We start from the raw sequence: 19,440 nt of genomic DNA on the forward strand, positions 1-19,440 counted from the left end.
AGTTCCCTATTTTGCAGCTACAAGGGTAATCATATTAATATATCTACAATGGTTCAAACATACACTGATGTGCCAATATAACAGACAAAAAGTATGTTTAGAGAAGGGATCTGGAGCCCAAGAGGGACAATACGGGAATGTGAAAGCGTAAAAGGGGAAAAGTGTGAAGAGGGGAAAAATATCTGAAAAGCTTGTTGGAACAGTGAAGATTGTTTTGTCATCTCATTCTTGGCTGTAACATCAAAACCCCAACTAGGCGAGAGAGCATATGAAATGGGGACAAAAATTATACAATCAATCCACACTTTGTAGCAGATTTATTTAGGGGACAAGGAGCGAGGATTGGAAATACCTGAGGTATAGAGACAAAAAGATTGCTCGTTTACTTTAACTGTCAACACAACGTATACCTATAACAACCAATGCTCTTCTCTGTGAACACTCTCCGTTTGGCGGTGGTGATGCATGTAAAAACATTTTAAAGAAATCAATCACTATCAGATCAAATTTTAATCTAACTTGAGTTTTCACACAAAAAATACTACTTAATCTCTTTGGTTATATCATATCCATAAAATATTTCTCGTTTGCATAGCAGATTTGCAACCTCTAAGTTAAAAAAAAAAATCAGACTAAAGCACAGGATTTAATAATTATGAGACTTTAGAAAAAAAACATAGTTTCTGAGCTCTTATGGGAAAATGCCCAGTTTTGTATATGGACATTTTAGGATACAAATCTGCCATGTACAAAAGAAAGACAAGGTTAGGGGTATGTTTATTAGGTATGTGATTAGATGAATGAAGATTAAACTGACAAGTACTTTTTGGCCTCTTTTGCACTTATGTGAAACAGAAAGTACACTGGACATACCAAGTATTGCAGAACAGCACGGTGTTTTCTTAAAACATATGCAATAAATAAGTAGGAAAACATAAGGAATGAATTTGCCTTATGCATCCAATATACTGGTTACAGCTTGATCAGTTAAAAGTAAGACTGTGTTCCATGGTGTTTTCTGCAAACTTAATTTAGGCTGAAAGGAAACTAAATAGCTTAAATAATACTAATTTTCTATCAGTTTGCGGACACTTCACTAGCACTTCAAGGAAACACTGGTAAAGGAATACTGATGTCATTTTGAAAGTTATATTCAAGAAAACCCTACCTACTTTATTGAACAGTTTAAGAGTTTATGCTAAAGACAAGGTAATGTAGGTTTTAAATTTTAAAAAATCCTAATAGAAAAATTTTAAAGGTGTATAAAAAGTGAAAGGAGTGTTTCAACTGGTTATTTTGGGGGTGCTCAGCCTCCAAGATTGCAGGCCAAATGCAGCCTTCAGAGCCATCACATCTGGCTGTGGGGCTCCCCACAGGTTGGGAAATTTAGTAGCGAGGGAGCAGTGGCCATTTAACATGGCCATCCTCTGCCCATTAAATTCCCAAACCTCAAGCCCCTCACAGCTGATCCACGTTGGGTCATAGCCCCTATGCCCCACCCCTCCCCTCCCCTCCTCAGGGCTGGGCCATATCCCTAACCCCCACCCCCCCGGGGTAGGGGCATACCCCCTCCCCTGCAGGGCAGGGCTGCCCCTGACACTGCTCTGTGCAGCCAGATAGTGCCTGCTGTGTCCACCCCAGGTATGAAATTGGGACCACTGTCTAGATCCAGCCCATAGATGGACCAGGAACTGCTTATCAGGTTCACTAGGGAAAAAGGTTGACCACCACTGGACTAAGTGGTAAGAAGCAGAAGTGCACCGATACATCGGTCCTACATTGGATCGGCACTGATATAGGGAAAAGTATTGGAAATTGACTATTTTTGCCTGACATGGCCAATAATGTGGCTGATAAATGTCCCGTGCATGTGCGCAGCCTGGCAGCTTGGACAGCAGCATTGGCTGGCAAGTCTGTTGTGCGGGAATGGTGGGGAGAGGCATGGGTGGGGGCACAGAGTCAGGCCCCCTGTGGCAAGGGAGTGGGCCAGAGGCAGGCGCTGATCAGCTGGGGCGGGTGCAGAACAGCTGCGAGCAGCTCACCTGGTGGGGGGGGTGTGGTGGGGGCAGCTCCTGCCACTGCACGCACCCTGGAAGAGCATGGGAGGCATATGCCCCAAGATCTGCGTGCAGGGTGGGGCAGGCTGGGACTGGGGGTTGCACCAGGTTCTTCCCAGCAGGGATATTAGATTAGGTTCAGCACTGGGTTTAGCTGCACTCGGAGCATCTGGCAGCAGTTCTGGGATGGGAGCTACAGTGAATTTTGGGGTGGCTGCAGCCCGCGCCTCCTGGAGCCCCCTCCCAATGCCATCGCTACTGCCTGTCCCAAGTGGAGCCCGGCCCAGCCCTCCCACCAGGAAGATCTCTGCATCGTTCCAGACCCAGCCTGCCCTACCCCATGTGCAAATCCAGGGGCACACCCCCGCTTGCCCTACTGCGGTATGTTTAGCATCAGGAGCCCCCTTCCCTGCCCTGTGAATGAGCCACTTGTGGCTCTATCCTGTGCCCACCCCACCCCAGGCTAAGCAGTGCTTGCCCCTGCCCCACTCCCTCCATCACCACAGGGGCCTCAATCTATCCTCCCCCACACTCCTTCCCACCCCAGCACCAGACTTACCCACCTGATGCTGGTCTCCAAGCTGCCCAGCTGCATATTTGAATCAGATAAGTATAAGCTGATACACCTCCTTAAAAATCGGTCATTGGTATCAGCCCCAAAAATGTCTAGCAGTGCACCCCTAGTGAAAAGATACTGTCTATTTAAACATGAACACTATCTCCTGGTGATCCCCAAATATTAACGAAAGTATATACATCTTGGACAGCACAAAATACTTTATCAGGTCTCCATTTTAAAAAAGGACCAAGGATATTATTGAATAGTTTACATAATTTTTACCCTCTAGTAACATAAGTGGTACAAAAAATTCTTACTCCTGACATTCTGTACCATTAAACATAAAGCACCTATGTCTTTTTCAAAGATAATTATAGGGAAGATGGTAAAAAGATGTTTAATTTTAGAATTCATTTCGGAAAAAATGTTTGCTTTGCAAGATTCAAGTCAAGAAAAATATACAGGTTCTAGTCCAATTTCAATGCCCGATGTCACTTTTCACTGTTGAATTCAGGTACTTCATTTATGGTTTGTTTTTTTTAAACAACCCCTTGTCAGCTGCTAATCAGCTGTGCTAAAGAGTGGCCTACATTTTGCAAGCACTACTGAAGATTGTCATTGATCTCTACAGAAAAAGACCTTCATAGTAGCAGGGTTGCAGTACAAAATAAATCAACACAGAATTTGGGCCCATCCTTGTGGTTTTTTTTAAACAAAATGAGAAAAATACAATTTCCAGGTCTTTAAAAAATCCTTATCACTTCATAACTGTTGCAGAGGCCTTGCATCTTGGAAAAGGTGACGCATAATTGACACTTAAGCTACCATGGGTGAAATCCTGGCCCCACTGATGATGTCAAACTTTCAAAATTCAATAGATATAGGCTGTCATCCCAGATGTCTTGTCAACCCCCAAACTCATTTTTATCCCAGTAAAAAATTCTAAATTACACTGACAGACAAAAAACATTGACAGTGCAAATTTTAAGCATCTGTATACCCGAGACGTGGCATAACAAGGCAAACAAAGGCCAGTGATTTTCATAGATGAGGATAGCAAAGAACATGTCCTTAAAGTCTACAGATCCCATCCACTGGGGGCCACCGAATAGTTTCCATCAGTGCAGGCATAGATGGGACCGCAGCCATCAGATGGCTGTTGGCATTCAAAGCCCTAAAATCAACAGTCAATCCCCATTTGGTTTACATACCAGCCACACCAGGTTGTTACACAGGGAAGAAGTTCGAGTGATGGTTCCATCTTCTAGCTGTCGGTTTATAATGTCTTGAATGGATTGCGTTGCCTCGGGGGAGGAAGGGGACAATATTGAGGTCGGTGTACCCCCTTCATGGCTGGCAGGGTGAGCGGGGTCATGGAACATCAGGCTACTGCCATCATCACATCTTTCTGCTCATCTTCCTGAACCGTGGCACATCCAAACTGCCAGGTTTCCTGCTTAAGGATAGATCGCTGCCCCTGAAACACGTTTAGTCCCAGTAGGTTCAGCCCCTCCTGGAGCATGACAGTAGCTGCTGTTACTATGGAGCCGTTAGGCAAGGTGAAAGTGGGCCGGACCAAATGTCCTGGTTGTCTGGCACCTCCAACTCCTACTACCTGGTAGGGAGTTCCCCGTGCCCCTTTCCATTCTGCACAGTCCAAAACACGTAGCTGGGCAACAATGTCTAGCAGCATAATAATTGACTTTTTCCTTCCATTTAGACAAATCTTCATAGGTACTTGAATTAAGGGGCCAATATTATTCTGCGTTACTGGTCCCCGATCCTCTACTGCCCTCATGATGGCCCCTTGCTCGGGGGGGTTGGGTCTCCTACTGCTGGAGGTGGGGAGGGAAGCTCTATCTTCTTCCCTCTCCCGTCCTCGCAGTGTTTGGCCCAGAACCCTTGCAGGACCAGGGTGGGCAGCTCATCAATTTGCCCTTTATTGAACCCTGCTGCCAGTAACTCCCTCCGCATCTGTGCCTGAAGGGTTTTAGATTTTCCATTCCCCACTTTCCTGGACTTGCGGGGCCCTGCTGCGTCATTTTTCTCAGGGGCCACTGCCATGGCCTTGGCAGTTTTTATTAATTTGGGAAGACCCGGCTTCAGCAAGATGGGCAGAAGCTGTACCAACCGCCAGATTGCATTTCTTACTGGATGAGTTACTAACTCTTGTTGCAAGGCCAGCAGAGCTGAAGTGCATTCCGTTGGGGCTCACCGGCAGAACTTCCTCCACATGCCTTCTGTCACTAGCTCTTCATCTAGAGTGTGCCTCCAGTTCCCTGCTTGACTGATTTTAGTTAAGGCTAGTTGATACAGACAGTGGATAGCTTCCTCTAAGTTAGCCCATGCCCGTGGGGGAGGGTTAAGCTCTTCTTCTTCCATGTTACCATAACCCGCAGCAGCCGCCTGTATTGCAGCAGAAAACAGAGTAACAATGTGGTCCTGCCCAACCCACTGACCCAACAGGATTGAGGCGGAGAACCAACTGTGCCATCTCGGTGCGACTTGCAGATACTGCCGAGGCCCCTTCACCATACATTCGAACTAACCAGCCTATTATTTGCTCCCCTGGTTTAGCCTTATGTTGTTTTTGTAATTCTTGGATTTCTGTGCGAGTAAAGGAATGTGTCTCTGTCTGGAGATTGCGCCCTTGTGGCCCTGCACAGGTCACCACTATGGGAAGGTTTGAGCTAACTTGCCTCCTAAATTCTCTTGGGCCAGTGGAGCATAAGGAGGTAGGATCTCACAGGCTTCTTCTGTAAGCCTCACATACTCATCATCTCCTGGCTTAGTTACTGCAATTTCACCATACAGATCCTCACTCTCTGGGTCATCCCACAGCTCAGTTTTTAGAATTAGGCCATAAAGACATGTTGGACCTTTTCAGGGGAAGGTTTGACTGATCGTGCCACTTGCACCTTCTGTTCGAGGGAGGTGATGCCCATGTGACTAGTATCTTTCCCTCCCGACGCTCTAGTATCTTTAGTCAGTCTTGAGCTGCTCTAGCAGCTGCACATGCCATACTACTTTTCTTCCCTTAATTCCCTCAAGCTGGGTCACTTGGTCTTTTAAGGATTGGTTCCCTTGATGGAGTAAAGGCAAATTTATTATAGCTTACACATGCACACAACAGTTAACAGAAAGAAAAATGTGATAAGAAGATAATGCAGTATTAAAGAGCTAATAGTAAATAACAGATAACAACAGATAGATCAATTCTGTCGCAGGCTAGCTGGGCACTGCGAGGGTATTAGCCACTGGGCTGTTCAAAACAACAGACAGACAGACATGGGTTGGCAACTGATCAATAGTCCCTCAATGCCAGGTACGCGTCAAGTGATTCCAGCGAAGTCAGGTGTCCCCGATAGACACTGTCAGAGGGATTACCGGGGAAGGTCCCTTGATCAGGATCCGATCCTCACTCATACTGGGAGTCCAGGGTCTGGGTGTGGAACAGAAATGACTGTTCTGTTCCCTCCTTCCTGTTGGTTACCTGATACACATGCTTTTTATACCTAGTCTTATGCTAATCTGTTGGCTTTAGAGCTACTCACAATGTTACCCTATAGCTGTTACCCTATAGGATTGAAAGGTGTTAAAAAATATCAAAAAAGATTACTACCTACACTCAGGTTTATCCAATAAGCAAATTACAATGCAGCACCTTTAGATTTTAAATTGACATTGCTCCGCCTAAGCCCCAATCCCTTTTAGGTTTCATTTGAATATGATTTCTTGGGATGTGCTTTCCTGGAATGTGTTGGATGTGCCGGGCAGTTGGATCCAGTTTTTATCATCAAAGCTGAACCCTGAGCAGAAACCGTTACGTCAGCTAATCTTGCAGCTACAGCTTTGCCTATTGGCCCAGTCAGTTCCACAAACAGTTAATTTTATCATTTTCGTTAAACTTATGACAGACAAGTTACGTTTGCGGTTTACAAACTTACAAGCTTTATGTTAACTATTATTACCTGTTTAGGCTTAATACCAAATGCCTCTAAGCAGCACATATTTATTGCTTATTAATCCCTCTGGTTCTGGCCGTCACAGTGTGCATATAGAGAGACTGGGAGAGAAACTTACTGCCAGGCTTAGGGATATGTCTGCATTTTTCTGAAGGTTCCATTGGTAATACTCAGCCTGGTAAGCCGTGCTCCATAGTAATCTATAATATAACTAGAGCCATCAGAAGGTCCAACAATCTAGAAAAGAGAAAAGTATTTTCGATATGAATTAAACATAAATACGTTTTTGTGCTACTGTCTTAATGACTGTTAGCTTGTCCATCATAAAATTAGTCATGCTGAATCAGTAAAATATAAAGGGGACTCATCTTAGAGTTATGCCTGCAGATGAACCATTTTAGTAAGCACTTTTTTTTGAAGGAATACTTCCCTAGGATTTCTGCTCAAACAACAAATGGCACCAGGGAACGAGCTGCTAGACTTCAACTGTAGGAGGAACCAGTCAGGATTCAAGTCATAGAAGGTAGTCCTAGAAGATTTTGCTGACAGAAGGTATCTAGACAACTCCATTTCAGTGAAAAGGTAGAGTGGGGATAAGGGAGAGACTGGGAAGATGGTACTAACTTGGAAATGCTACTCTAGTAAGGAATAGGAGGGTTGTTTTCCTGGGACTTCTCTGCTTTTTAAAAAAAAAAGCCAAAAAACTATATGGAAACTGCCCTCAGCCGTGCCTGCAGGTGATGGGAGGAAAGGTTCCTGGTGTAAGGTAGGGATCTGAAAGTATATATATTTTAAGACTAAAATACTACAAAACTATTTGCATGAACATAATATTACATACTTGCACATCCCAAGTTCTATACAACTGTCCCAAAGATTCAAGTTTTTCAACGATCTAGATTGAAGGGTCTCAACTGCAACACTGCTCTGAGACTGGTTCCTTATTGTTCCAAGAATAATAGTGGTACCAAATGATAACTGAATTTCATGTCATGAACCTTTTCAGGAGGGAGGAGGACACCATCTTCCCTTGAACCATAAATGTCTAGAAATAGGAATATTAGTCTACAGGGAGGTGGCATACTCTATTGTATAGGGGGGAAAACTGGGGGTCAAGAGACTATTACAAGAAGTGGTACAATTTAGACAAGCTGTTTCACTTTTCTACGCCTGATGAACTTGGATTCCATGATGCAGGACATTGGATACGAATCGGAATTAAAGTGGAATAGGGCCAGGACTGTCAAGTCCCTTACTGGCTGTCTTCCAGGCATGATGGAAAGCCATTAATTCTACTGCTTTTGTTAAGACTGTTCAGGCATTTTAAAATTTTTGCACCTGCTATTCCCGTTGTCATTTCCCTTCGCTCTTTATTCAGAATAGATCTTCTGCCGAAGAGAAGTTTCCCTGGGTCAGTGGGGGTTAACTTTTTGGGCAGGCATGACACACAGAAGAATGTAAAAATACATGTTCTACAGAATAAAGGCAAGCTATTCGTGTCATAACCATCACTATTAGCAGACTTAGAACAGGCTACGTAACTGGATGAAGATGTATGTCTTTACAGAGTAGCAAAGAAAATTTATGAATTGCACAACAAAAAAAGCTGAAGTCTCTTGTTTGTCCAGGATCAAGAGACAGTAACATCCTTGTTTGCTTCCTTCCTACAGTCCAGGATTTTGTCCTTGAGAGACTGGCAATTTCTTTGCCCTAACAGTTTTTAACAAAATGCAAAACGTTGATGGCCAAGTTAGCAAAATACAAAATTGGAAAAAAAACCAAACAAACACAAAAAGCTGTATTCAAACATTCAGGACATGGATATTATCCCAAAATAGAGGAACTCATCTTTGTGAGGCACAAGCTGTCACTCCAAAATGAAACCATAATTTTTCAGTCACACTTCTTTCCCCCAAGATAAAGTGGCAGCACGCCCTCATCCATGACTCCTCCCACCTTAAATCATGGGGTAAGCTGACAGATGGATCAAGTGTAAACTTAAAAATGGAGAACGGGAATTTTATTAAGTTCAGAATAGTAGATGCAGTACATCATCTGTAAGTGCACCACAATGGAACACACACAAAGCTTGTATGTTATGCCTGACAAGATATTTTAGGAGGGTCAAGAACACTAACTAAGCTGGCTCCCAGACTCAGTTCAAATTGACAGTTGCATTCATAAAGCATTATTTACAAAAGTACAGCTTCTTTTCACTTTGGGGAAATGAAGCAGGAAGCAAAAGTACAGCTGATACAGACACAGAGCAAAGTACCCAGACTAAGATTGTTGAAACATCAAACACTGCTTTGCTCAAAAAACTGCTGGATATTTTAATATATTTTAGTTATAAAATTATGCATGGCATCTGACACTTTCTAGTTTGTGAAGCAAACAAAGTTGGATTACTGAAATTTTACCATATACCTGGAAAATCAGCATCTTCGCTTTCTCCTCTTTTCTGGTTCCCAACACCCTAGTATGTCTACACAAAACAATAGTAACTGGAACCCCTGACTTCTGCAGCACCATTAATCAGCATGTCAGTGACTGATTAACAAAGATAAAATTTTAATTTGTAGCTGTTGGGAGAGAAGTTAAATTTAAAAGTAGCGGAGTGAATTTAGAGCACAGGCTCCACTGTCTTTAAACAGGACTCTGTTCTAAAAGTCATTCAGATACCATCCTAGGCCATCAGGTTCGTCAGTGCAGTCTTTTTGCATGCACTTGCAGATGTTTCCCAAGTGCAGTATTAAGCCAATGACCTTAAATACCAACAGTCATAAAATCCTGGGGTATCTGACACCTCACATGACTAAGCCAAATACTTACATTGGGAAATTAAATTTTGCCTAATGTTCTTCAGCTGGTTGTAAACGTGTTGGTTTTTGTTCCGTGGTTACAAAGTATTGTTTTTGTGGTGAAAAAGCTTCAAACTTATACCTAAAAGGTAGTTGCACTGCAGTAGTTGGAACAAATATCCAGTCCATATTTTTTTTAAACTTCAAATCTGTAAACCTCTACATTCATGTCTTCTTCAATGTAAGATTATAAACATAACTGAGATGTAAGTATATAGATTTTAACGCAAAAAGATTAAGAAAAGTCTTTTTGACTGGTGACTGGCCACCTTTTGGACTAAACTGGACCTTTTCTTATGTAGAAAAGAATGGGTTTTCTCAATTTGAAGGCATCAACTTACCTGCATGGAAATAAGAATGAAATCAATTAGGCTTCCAATTCCACAAAAACCTACAGTGCAAAACTTTAGCAAACCTAAAAAAGAAAAGATTTCATTTCAACCTTGGAAAGTTCTCTATCATTTAGAAGACTTTACAGTTTCTAAACAGTTAGCATTTCCCCGACTCCCACTCCACCCCAAAAAAAGACTTGATTTATCATAACTAAAATTAATTCAAATCTTTAATAATTAGATAGTCTTCGCTTATGCCACCTTTGAAGAAGCTGACTTAATTATATTAGTTAAATTTAGCAGGCATGAATTATTACAATCATCTTAAATTGTTGAGATTTTTTCCTTATGTACTAGTCTGAGTTCACATAAAGAACACAGGAATCTTCATGCAATTAAGCTGCAAGACTTATTAATGTCAAACTTTCTGTTGTTTGAAACCACATTACATATTAATTGCGTTACATGCTGGGTTTGGATACCATTTCTAATCGATACAAAAGTAACCTAGGTGCTCTTTACGTCCTCCTCCTAATTCCTCCCTGCTTCCCTCCAACTAAATTTTTGGATATTTGTCCAAATTCCACTAGGACATGACTAAAGTGACTAACAAACAATTCCTTCATTGAGAGTTTTCCATAGAATATGGGGCAGAAATACATTTTAGATAAAATTTAAGACCAAATGATCTGTTTCAATGCTTTTAAATAAAACAGCTCCAGTTGAAAAGATGACCTAGAAGTTTCAGGCTCCCAAGACACTGGGACATTCAAAGGGAAGTTTACTTAAGAAAAGGGTTGCATAGATGTTTCCTCTCTAACCAGGTCAAGGTAATAGCAGGATATACTGCATAATGCTCTCAACAGGGAGCTTATGTTTATACCTATCCATACAGCACGTGGCATCCTTCTAATGTGATACAAATAAACACTGACAATACACTTCTTTCCATATATTTTACATGGGAAACAACAGAAAAAATGGAGATTTAATAGTAAGTTCATGCCAAGAGAAACAGAAATACCAACTGTAGGATAAGCAATAAGACATGCAGGCTATATTATTTGCAAAAAATATAAAGGTATATAAATATTGTTCCTAATGGCTGATCTGTGAAACTTGTAGCAGCCTGTCATACACAGTTTGACAGCAGCACTGGCTTTGAAGTCACAAACAGCTAATGCAACAAATCTCAGCACCAGGATAAATTCAGAGACAATATTAACATATCACACGCCAACTTCTTTGCTAAATACAAGAGTACCTACTTGTCTCCACATCTAGAAAATTCTCTACACAGATTTTTTATGGCAGATTATTTCACCAGCTCACTAAGTACTAAACACATTTGAGTATTTGAGAGACCCAACAAAAGCCCTTTTACCACACTAACAATATAGTGACCACAGCTGAGATGGTAGCTCTATGTTTGTAAGCATTTTACCTGTGCGACTGGCTGCAGAGCTAATGTGGATTGTACCATTTCAGTTGTGGTACAGGCTGTATAAAACACTGTTACTCAGTCAAAGTTTTGTTTTGGGGGAGTGTAGAGAAAGTTAATGGAAGGAACTGAAATTCAAGAAACTTTGACTAAATAAGTGAAAGAATACAGAGTGAAAAAAATTTTAGTGGTCCTACCCACAGTAAATGGGTTATTTAAATTTAGAGTTAGATTACATTGTGAACCCTGCAAAATAAATCAACTTGTTCACTTGTATTCATTAGTTTGGATGTACCAGTGCTCCCCTTATGAACAGCAGAAGCAAGCAGATGTCTACAAGAGCATTTTTTCACCATGTTTCTGCAAAATTTCTTGATTTCTACTTCTGTCAGGCAATAGATGACCCAAAAATAAATTGCTTACTGACAAGTAAACCATTTTACTGATTTTTTTTTCTCTCTCTTTTTTTATTTTTTTAAAGATAAAAGCTGTTCATAGTTTCATAGATGTTAGGGTCGGAAGGGACCTAAGTAGACCATCAAGTCCGACGCCCTGCCCTGGATAGGAAAGAATACTGGGCTCATGACCCCAGCTAGGTAACTGTCTAGCCTCCTCTTAAAGACCCCCAAGGTAGGAGCCAGCACCACTTCCCTTGGAAGTTGGTTCCAAATCTTAGCTGCCCTGACTGTGAAATAGTGTCTTCTAATGTCCAGCCTGAACCTACTCTCAAACAACTTACGGCCGTTATTCCTTGTTACTCCGGGAGGTGCTCAGGTGTACGGGGTCTCTCCCATTCCCCACTGGTCCCCCCGGTAAGTTTGTAGACGGCCACCAGGTCCCCTCTCAGCCTACTCCTGTGAATAGTGAATAGGTTAAGGTCCAGTAGCCTCTCCTCATAGGGCCTGCCCTGCTGTCCCCGGATTATGCAAGTGGCCCTCCTCTGGATCCTCTCCATGCTGTCCACATCCCTCCTGAAGTGCGGTGCCCAGAACTGGACGCAGTACTCCAGCTGCAGCCTGACCAGTGCCGCATAGAGGGGGAGGAGCACCTCCTTGGCCCAGCTTGTGATCCATCTGTGGATCCATGACAAGGTGCGGTTGACCTTACTAATCGTGTCCTCACATTGGCGGCCCATATTAATTTTGGAATTGATTATGACTCCAAGATCTCTTTCCGCCACTGTGCTTTCAAGAAGGGAGCTCCCCAGCCTGTAGGTATGCTGCTGGTTCTTACTGCCCAAGTGCAGCACCCTGCACTTGTCAGTATTGAATCCCATCCTATTCTCATTCGTCCACCCCTATAACCTTTCCAGGTCCAGCTGTATCCTGTCCCTCCCTTCTAGTGTGCCCACCTCGCCCCAGATCTTGGTGTCATCAGCAAATTTGAACAGGGTGCTTTTCACCCCCTTGTCTAAGTCACTAATAGAGAGATTAAACAGTGTGGGCCCAAGAACCGAGCCCTGGGGGACCCCACTCCCCACATCCCTCCAGGTCGAATATGACCCATCCACCACCACTCTCTGGGTGTGGCCCCTCAGCCAATTTGCAACCCATCTGACTGTAGGCACCAATGCTACAGTCAACTAGCTTTTTAATGAGAATGGGGTGGGAGACAGTGTTGAAGGCCTTCCTGAAGTCCAGAAAGACTACACCCACCGTGACACCTGCATCCAATGATTTTGTCACCTGATCGTAGAAGGCAATCAGGTCGGTCTGACAGGACCTGCCCTTAATGAACCCAAACACAGTAATCTTCAATCTATTCTGAATATCAAAGATGTTTTTGGTAACAATAACAGGAAATCAAAGAATCCAGTTCATTCACTGATCAAACTTGAAATTTTGTACAGAAACAGCTCTAAGTTCCAAAAATATAGAGATCTGAACCTTTATTCATTAAAGCAAAAAACCCCAACCCAGCCTCATAAAAACAAATCCATCTTAAGTAAGGGAAAATATCAGAGTTGGAGTGTGGGCTGTTGCATTGGAGCTCAAAATTTTGAATTAGTGTTCATTTTTAATGCTATATGAAGCATTTGAATGGGATATTTTGGGGATTCTTAGAACTCTGGAAGATTCAAGATACTTGTGGAATAGACATAATGCTATAGTGTCTGACTGTGGTGTTTGTCATAAATTATACCGTTACACCAAAGAAGGGGTAGGGGGGCCAGGGAGAGGAAGGGAAAGGATGTGTGTGCATGTGACTATATGTTATTTTGAACAGCGATCAGCAACCTATGGCCCATGGGCCACATCCAGTCCATGGATGTGGGGGTTCTGGCAGCAGTCACTTCCCCTATGCCAGCAGGGAAAAGTGGCACAGCAGGTAGGTCCTACCACCCAGCCTCCTACCTGCTGACCCAAACTAGGCCCATCTGGTCTGCAGCCTTAAAAGCTGCCAACCACTGTTTCTGAATGTCTTTAAAAGAAAAAAAAAAAAGAGGAAAAGACTGAAATAGCAAATTAGCACACAGTCCTTAACATGAGAAGGAAGGATTACTTATTTGAAGCTGCATGTTAATGTTGTTAGACCAACAAGCTTCCAGAAAAATATGAGCATATGAAAAGGTATCCACAGGTTTAACATTCATAGAAAGTGCCATACTGAGCAGATAAATCAAATACCTTTACTTACAGGCAACCTCCATTTCTAGAGGATGGCTAACTTCCTGAGCAGTAAGGCCTGTATATCCTACATTTTAAAAATCCTCTCTGTGATAACTGTCTCTACTATCCATGTATCAGATTCTTGCCCTCCTGGCCTTAATGGCATTTTGCTGAAAGAAATTCCAGAGCATAACTGTGCATCATATACGTATTTACCAGTTTTAAGTCCGCTGCCTTTCAGTTTCATTGACTGTCCCTTAATCCATGTTTTCAGAGCAGTGGTGCACCAACACCACCATTAGTATGTTTGAAATACTTACTAGGCATGGAACATGTCCCATGTTAAGCATAATTTTTTTCACCTTGCAGAGGGTAACTAAGAGCACTGAGCCTTTAGTGACTCAGAAAAGGCAAGATTATTAATTGGGACTAAAAGTCTGGACTATATGATGTGTCCTTCCTACTACATCATCTTGAGATGGGATGGAGTGTACACTCAGCAAGTCTGCAGATGATGCCAAGCTGGGGGAGGTGGTGGATACAATGGAGGGTAGAGCTACGATTCAGAGAAACCTTGATGAATTAGAGGATTGAACCAAAAGAAATCTCATGAGGTTCAATAACTACAAGGGCAAAGTCCTGCACTTAGAACAGAGCAATTCCACACGCTGGTACAGGCTGACTGGCTAAGCAGCAGCTCTGCAGAAGAGGACCTGGGAGTTACAGTGGACAATCAGCTAAATATGAGGCAACAGGGTAGTCTTGTTGCCAAGAAGGCTAATAGCATACAGAGCTGTATTCATAGGGGCACTGCCAGCAGATCAAGGGAAGTGATTATTCCCCTCTTTTCAACACTACTGAGGCAAAATCTGGAGTACTGTGCCCAGTTTTGGGACCCTCACTACAGAAAGGATATAGACAAATTGGAGAGATTCCAGCGGATGGCAACAAAAGTGGTTCGGGAACTGGGGCACATGACTTTTGAGGAGAGGTGGAGGGAACTGGCCTTATTCAGTCTGGTGAAGAGAAGACAGAGAAGATTTAATAGCATCCCTTAACTACCTGAAGGGTTGTTCCAAAGAGGATGGAGCTGGACTGTTCTCAGTGGAAGCAGACAACAGAACAAGGAGCAACGGTTTCAGGTTGCAGCAAGGGAAGTTTAGGTTAGATATTAGGAAAAGCTTTATCGCTGGGAGGGTAGTAAAGCACTGGAACAGGTTACCCAGAGAGGCTGTGGAATCTCCATCCTTGGAGGTTTTTAAGACCTGCCTAGACATAGCCTTGGCTGGGATGATAATTGGGGCTGGTCCTGCTCTGAGCAGGCTGTTGGACTAGATCTCCTGAGTTTCCTTCCAACCCTTATTTTCTCTGATTCTATCAGGAACTAATAAGTGGTTGTGCAGTCAGTAACTATTTTTTTTTAGACCTAAGTTAGAAGTCTAAATATTGTAGTACTTATGACAATGATTCAGTTTTCAGTAAGTCATGGAAAAAGAGTTTCTGAACTATTAAGGCTTAGGGTGGCTCAAGTTGGTTGGTTATTGTTTGTTTTTTTAAATAGCCAAGTAGATGACTTCCCCATTTCAAACATGGTTCAAACACAAATTGAGACGCCAGTGTGAGAGCGCTTGGTAGTCTCCTCACAGAAAACCTCACAAACTAATATTATTTAGTGCAGTGGGCTCCTCTTGAGAGCAGACAAACCAAGATAAAAATTGCTGAGAAACAAATGGTAAGAAGAGTGGTGCATCAGTGGAGTGGTGTTGGGTGCTTTTTGCAAAGCCTGGCTAAAGTTAGGGCAATTGCTCCTCCACCTTTGAGGATTACATTTACCAAGTGAAAAAGTAGTATTTTAAGTTAAACTTTTACCTACTAACTTAACAACAGGAGACTTATCTTGCAACATCCTATTTTGATAATTTCTTGAAGCAAGAGAAACTGGTTTAAAGTCAAGCCTTTGTACAGTCCAAAGTGCCCTTGTTGAAAAATAGGTATCTGATGACGAGGAGACTACAAGCTCTCTCTCACTGACATCCCAATTTGTGTTTGAACCATGTTTGAAATGGGGAAGTCATCTACTTGTCTATTTAAAAAAAAACAAACAACCAACCAACTTGTGCCAGCCTAAGCCTTAATAGTTCAGAATCTCTTTTTCCATGACTTATTGAAAACTGAATCATTGTCATAAATACAATATTTAGACTTCTAACTTAGGTTTAAAAAATAGTTATTGACTGCACAACCACTTATTAGTTCCTGATAGAATCAGAGAAAATAAGGGTTGGAAGGAAACTCAGGAGATCTAGTATGTAGAAATGATGAATGTGGTAGACTTGCTCCAGCTTTCAAAAAGCAGTGCAAAAATGCCTTTAAGAAACAGTAGGCCAAAACCACATTTATGAAGAAGTAAAAACATTACTCCTTCCTAATGTTAGGTGAGTTGATGAATGAATGTTTTCCACTTTCAAAACATGAACAGGATACACAGGCTGTAAATCAGGGGTGTCAAAGATCTGGCCTGCAGTGTGGCCTCTGTTACGTATCGGACCGGCATGCTGTATGCAACACACATTGACCCAGCTCAGTGCGCTGCATGCAGAGCCCATCTGGCACAGACTTCACACAGCATGGGACCTGGACCCAGTGTACTACACAGTGTGCGAGGCCAGTCTTGGCTACATGCTTTATGATGTACAACCCCTTCACGCTGGATCTAAGTCTGGTCCAGATCAGGCCCAAAAACCAGCCTCGCACACTGGAGCCAGCCCACAGGGCTGAACCAATGCAGGTGCCACATGCAGCATGCCCACCAGACCAGCTTGTACACTGTGCGTGGCACCCGTCCGGAACCAGCCCATGTACCAAGCAAGGGCCAAGGTCAGTGCATGCTACATGCAGTGCACAGGGCTAGAGGCAGCATGTATGCTAAAAGCACAACATGGGGCCAGTCCAAGGCGCACACTGTATGTGGCATCAAACTGGTTCTGCATGCTGGCTCTGGCATGTGAGGTAGGCCTATGGACCTGATCCAGGCCCCAAACCAGTCCATGCTCTTAAAAAAGGGTGATTTCTTTCCACAGTTAAGGAAGCCTGTTGTTTACAAGTCATCTCTTAAAAATAACCTGTGAGGTTTCAGATAGTTCCATTTGTTAGCCATAGTGCAGGTGTGTCAAGCAATAAATTTTTGACAATGAGATACAAAATTAATTTATCCATTTTTCTTTCTGCTTCACTGTTCTCCACCAATTTAAGTGCAAGAAATACAGACGTTAAGCCTTCTGTATGAAAAGCCTTTAACACAAGTGTCTGAAACCTAAAAATATTGCACATTCTTATTCTAAGTCCAACAGATAAAAAGGAAACAACTTGAAGCATTGGTACCATGGAAAATGGACATCTTGAGTTATCAACTGATTCCAAAAAAGGAATCTTAGAGGATTTAATCTTTTTATGCAACAGATGGGAAAATAAGTATGCTAATTATAGAATCTCAGAAAAGAGACCACAGATGTTAACACAGAACTCTCCATAAGGACAGAGAACATTATTAGAAAAACAAGACTTTGCGTTTAAGAGGCAGATGAAGTGGCACTAGTATACTTAGCTTCTCCACCAATTACATCATATTATCTAGAGTTAAACATAAGCGAACAATTCTTTAATATATGAGACAGTAGTTCTAACATAATAGGATGCCTGGATACCTTAGAAACCAAAGTCACCTTCTTCACCCTGTGGATCAAATCCTGAAAATGCTATTTAGCATAGTTATTACCTTGTGTAACTTCATTATAGTCCCGGCTTCAAAAGAATCACCAAAGATAGTGAGCACTGCCCCAGGAAGAACCAGGATTAGATCCCTTGGTACTTATTGTAAAACTTACTTATTTTGTGCTAGAAAAAATTAAGACCTGATCATGTAGATTCACCAATCAACATTTCACTTTCACTATACAAGTGAAGAACAAAAACTTCAAACTGCCTTGAATATTGTAAGAGAAGCTTGAATCAATTGTAAATTAAAAATATAAACTATAAGCTGGGGCATAATAAACTGAAATTACATGAAAGAAACTCTTAAAAGTTAAATTAATCATGACACTAATTTAAGAAAGTCTAGAGTTTTATCCAAAGACAATTATTTAAATTCTTGGTAAAGATAAAAACACAATAAATATTCAGTTGCATATTACAAATCTACACAAAAGAAAATAATTAAGTCAATAATATAGCTTGATAAAAAGCAGTATCTGAAAGTGATTAGAGTTAATATACTAATTAAGAAAATTACATACAAAGAACAGCTAACAAACAGTAGAATCTATCAAGCCTGTTAATTGCAGATTAACAGTTATCATTCAGACATTAAACGCTGTTTTTAAAAAAATTTTAAATAGGTATTTAGATAAGATATTGCTATAGTTACAGATGAACCTCCTTTTGGTATTTGAAGTCAGTTGTCAGGTCCCCCCCACTCAAACCAGGCCCTAGGCTATAATATTCTGGGTTTGAATTGTCCCCATCCACCAGGCTGAACTGGGTTTGGCATCTGTGGTGTTCTTTTTGGGGCTTTGTGACCACTAGTATTCAGACCAAAAGCCATCTTAAAATCAATGCTGTGTTTATTTTAAGAGTAAGAACAAAGGATTTAGCGAAATAAGTATTTTAAAACAGTCTGCATTTATCCGTTACCTAATGACCTGTCCTCTGGGGTGGTGGCTTAAGCATGTTCGAAGTAGTTAAGCAACTCAGCAGGTGCTTTTGTATCGATCTGGCCTCCCCAGATAAGTTTATTTTAAATCAGTCTCTCTTTTCCTACTGCAAGGAAAACCATCCCAAAATTAAACCAATACCTTCACCCAGTAAACATCTCAATAACCACATAGTATTCACTAAATTACAGAACATCACAATTCAGTCAAAAATATCTTCCTACACTGCATATCTTTTAGTTTAAGTATTATATTTTATAAACTATAATGGCAAAATAGTTATTGTACAATGGACTTTATATGGTATACAATTCAACTGTTTACTACAGGAAGTCGGTCAGTTTAGGATCCTATTGGAATGTCTGATTTCACATCTACTTTTTTTTTTTTATATATATATATATATATATATATATATATATATATATATATATATATACACATACATATATACATACATACATACACACACACACACATATACATATATATACATACACACACATATATACACACACACATATATAAAGAGAACATGTAGAATTTTAAAAACTTATTTGAACTATCTGGCCAGAAATCGACAGATATTACCCAAATGAGTGACAAGATTATAATTCAGCGATAGGCTAAACCAGTTCAAATCTTATATTAATATTAAATACAGCTTCTCTTATTAGATCTCAGAGTTTCATAACCATTTGAGGTTCAGAAAAATGAAGCGATTTGCCCAAGGAAATGGTACCAAATCAAATTTGCTGACATGCCCCTCTAGTTAACCACAGTACCTCTTTGTTGCTGCTTGCTTTAGAAGGAGTTATACTCACTTAAAAAGGGGCTGTCCAACTGAGGAACTGAGGGGTTAATAGGCAACCCTTGGACTCCCCTACCCTTATTCCTCTAGCTG

General features: G+C 41.5%; 1 protein-coding gene across 4 annotated transcripts in view; it reads right to left on the bottom strand.

Moving 5' to 3' along the window:
* The window catches only part of TM2D1 (TM2 domain containing 1), a 40,232-nt gene that overhangs the window by 8,533 nt on the left and 12,259 nt on the right, over positions 1-19,440 (bottom strand). Inside the window, exons 5-7 of one of the 4 annotated variants that reach the window (XM_090047615.1) lie at positions 9,784-9,857; positions 6,700-6,818; positions 301-5,022 (exon numbers count right to left, since the gene is read on the bottom strand). In XM_090047615.1, the coding sequence (XP_089903741.1) occupies positions 6,708-6,818; positions 9,784-9,857 (185 nt within the window). In that variant the 3' untranslated portion in view covers positions 301-5,022; positions 6,700-6,707. Of the gene's footprint in view, positions 1-300; positions 5,023-5,704; positions 6,819-9,783; positions 9,858-19,440 lie in introns of those variants that run through there. The other 3 variants (XM_090047614.1, XM_090047612.1, XM_090047613.1) reach the window with 3 other exon arrangements.

This window comes from Crocodylus siamensis, chromosome 5, assembly GCF_052110815.1.
Source record: "Crocodylus siamensis isolate JL-2025a chromosome 5, ASM5211081v1, whole genome shotgun sequence".
Taxonomy (NCBI): Eukaryota; Metazoa; Chordata; order Crocodylia; family Crocodylidae; genus Crocodylus; species Crocodylus siamensis.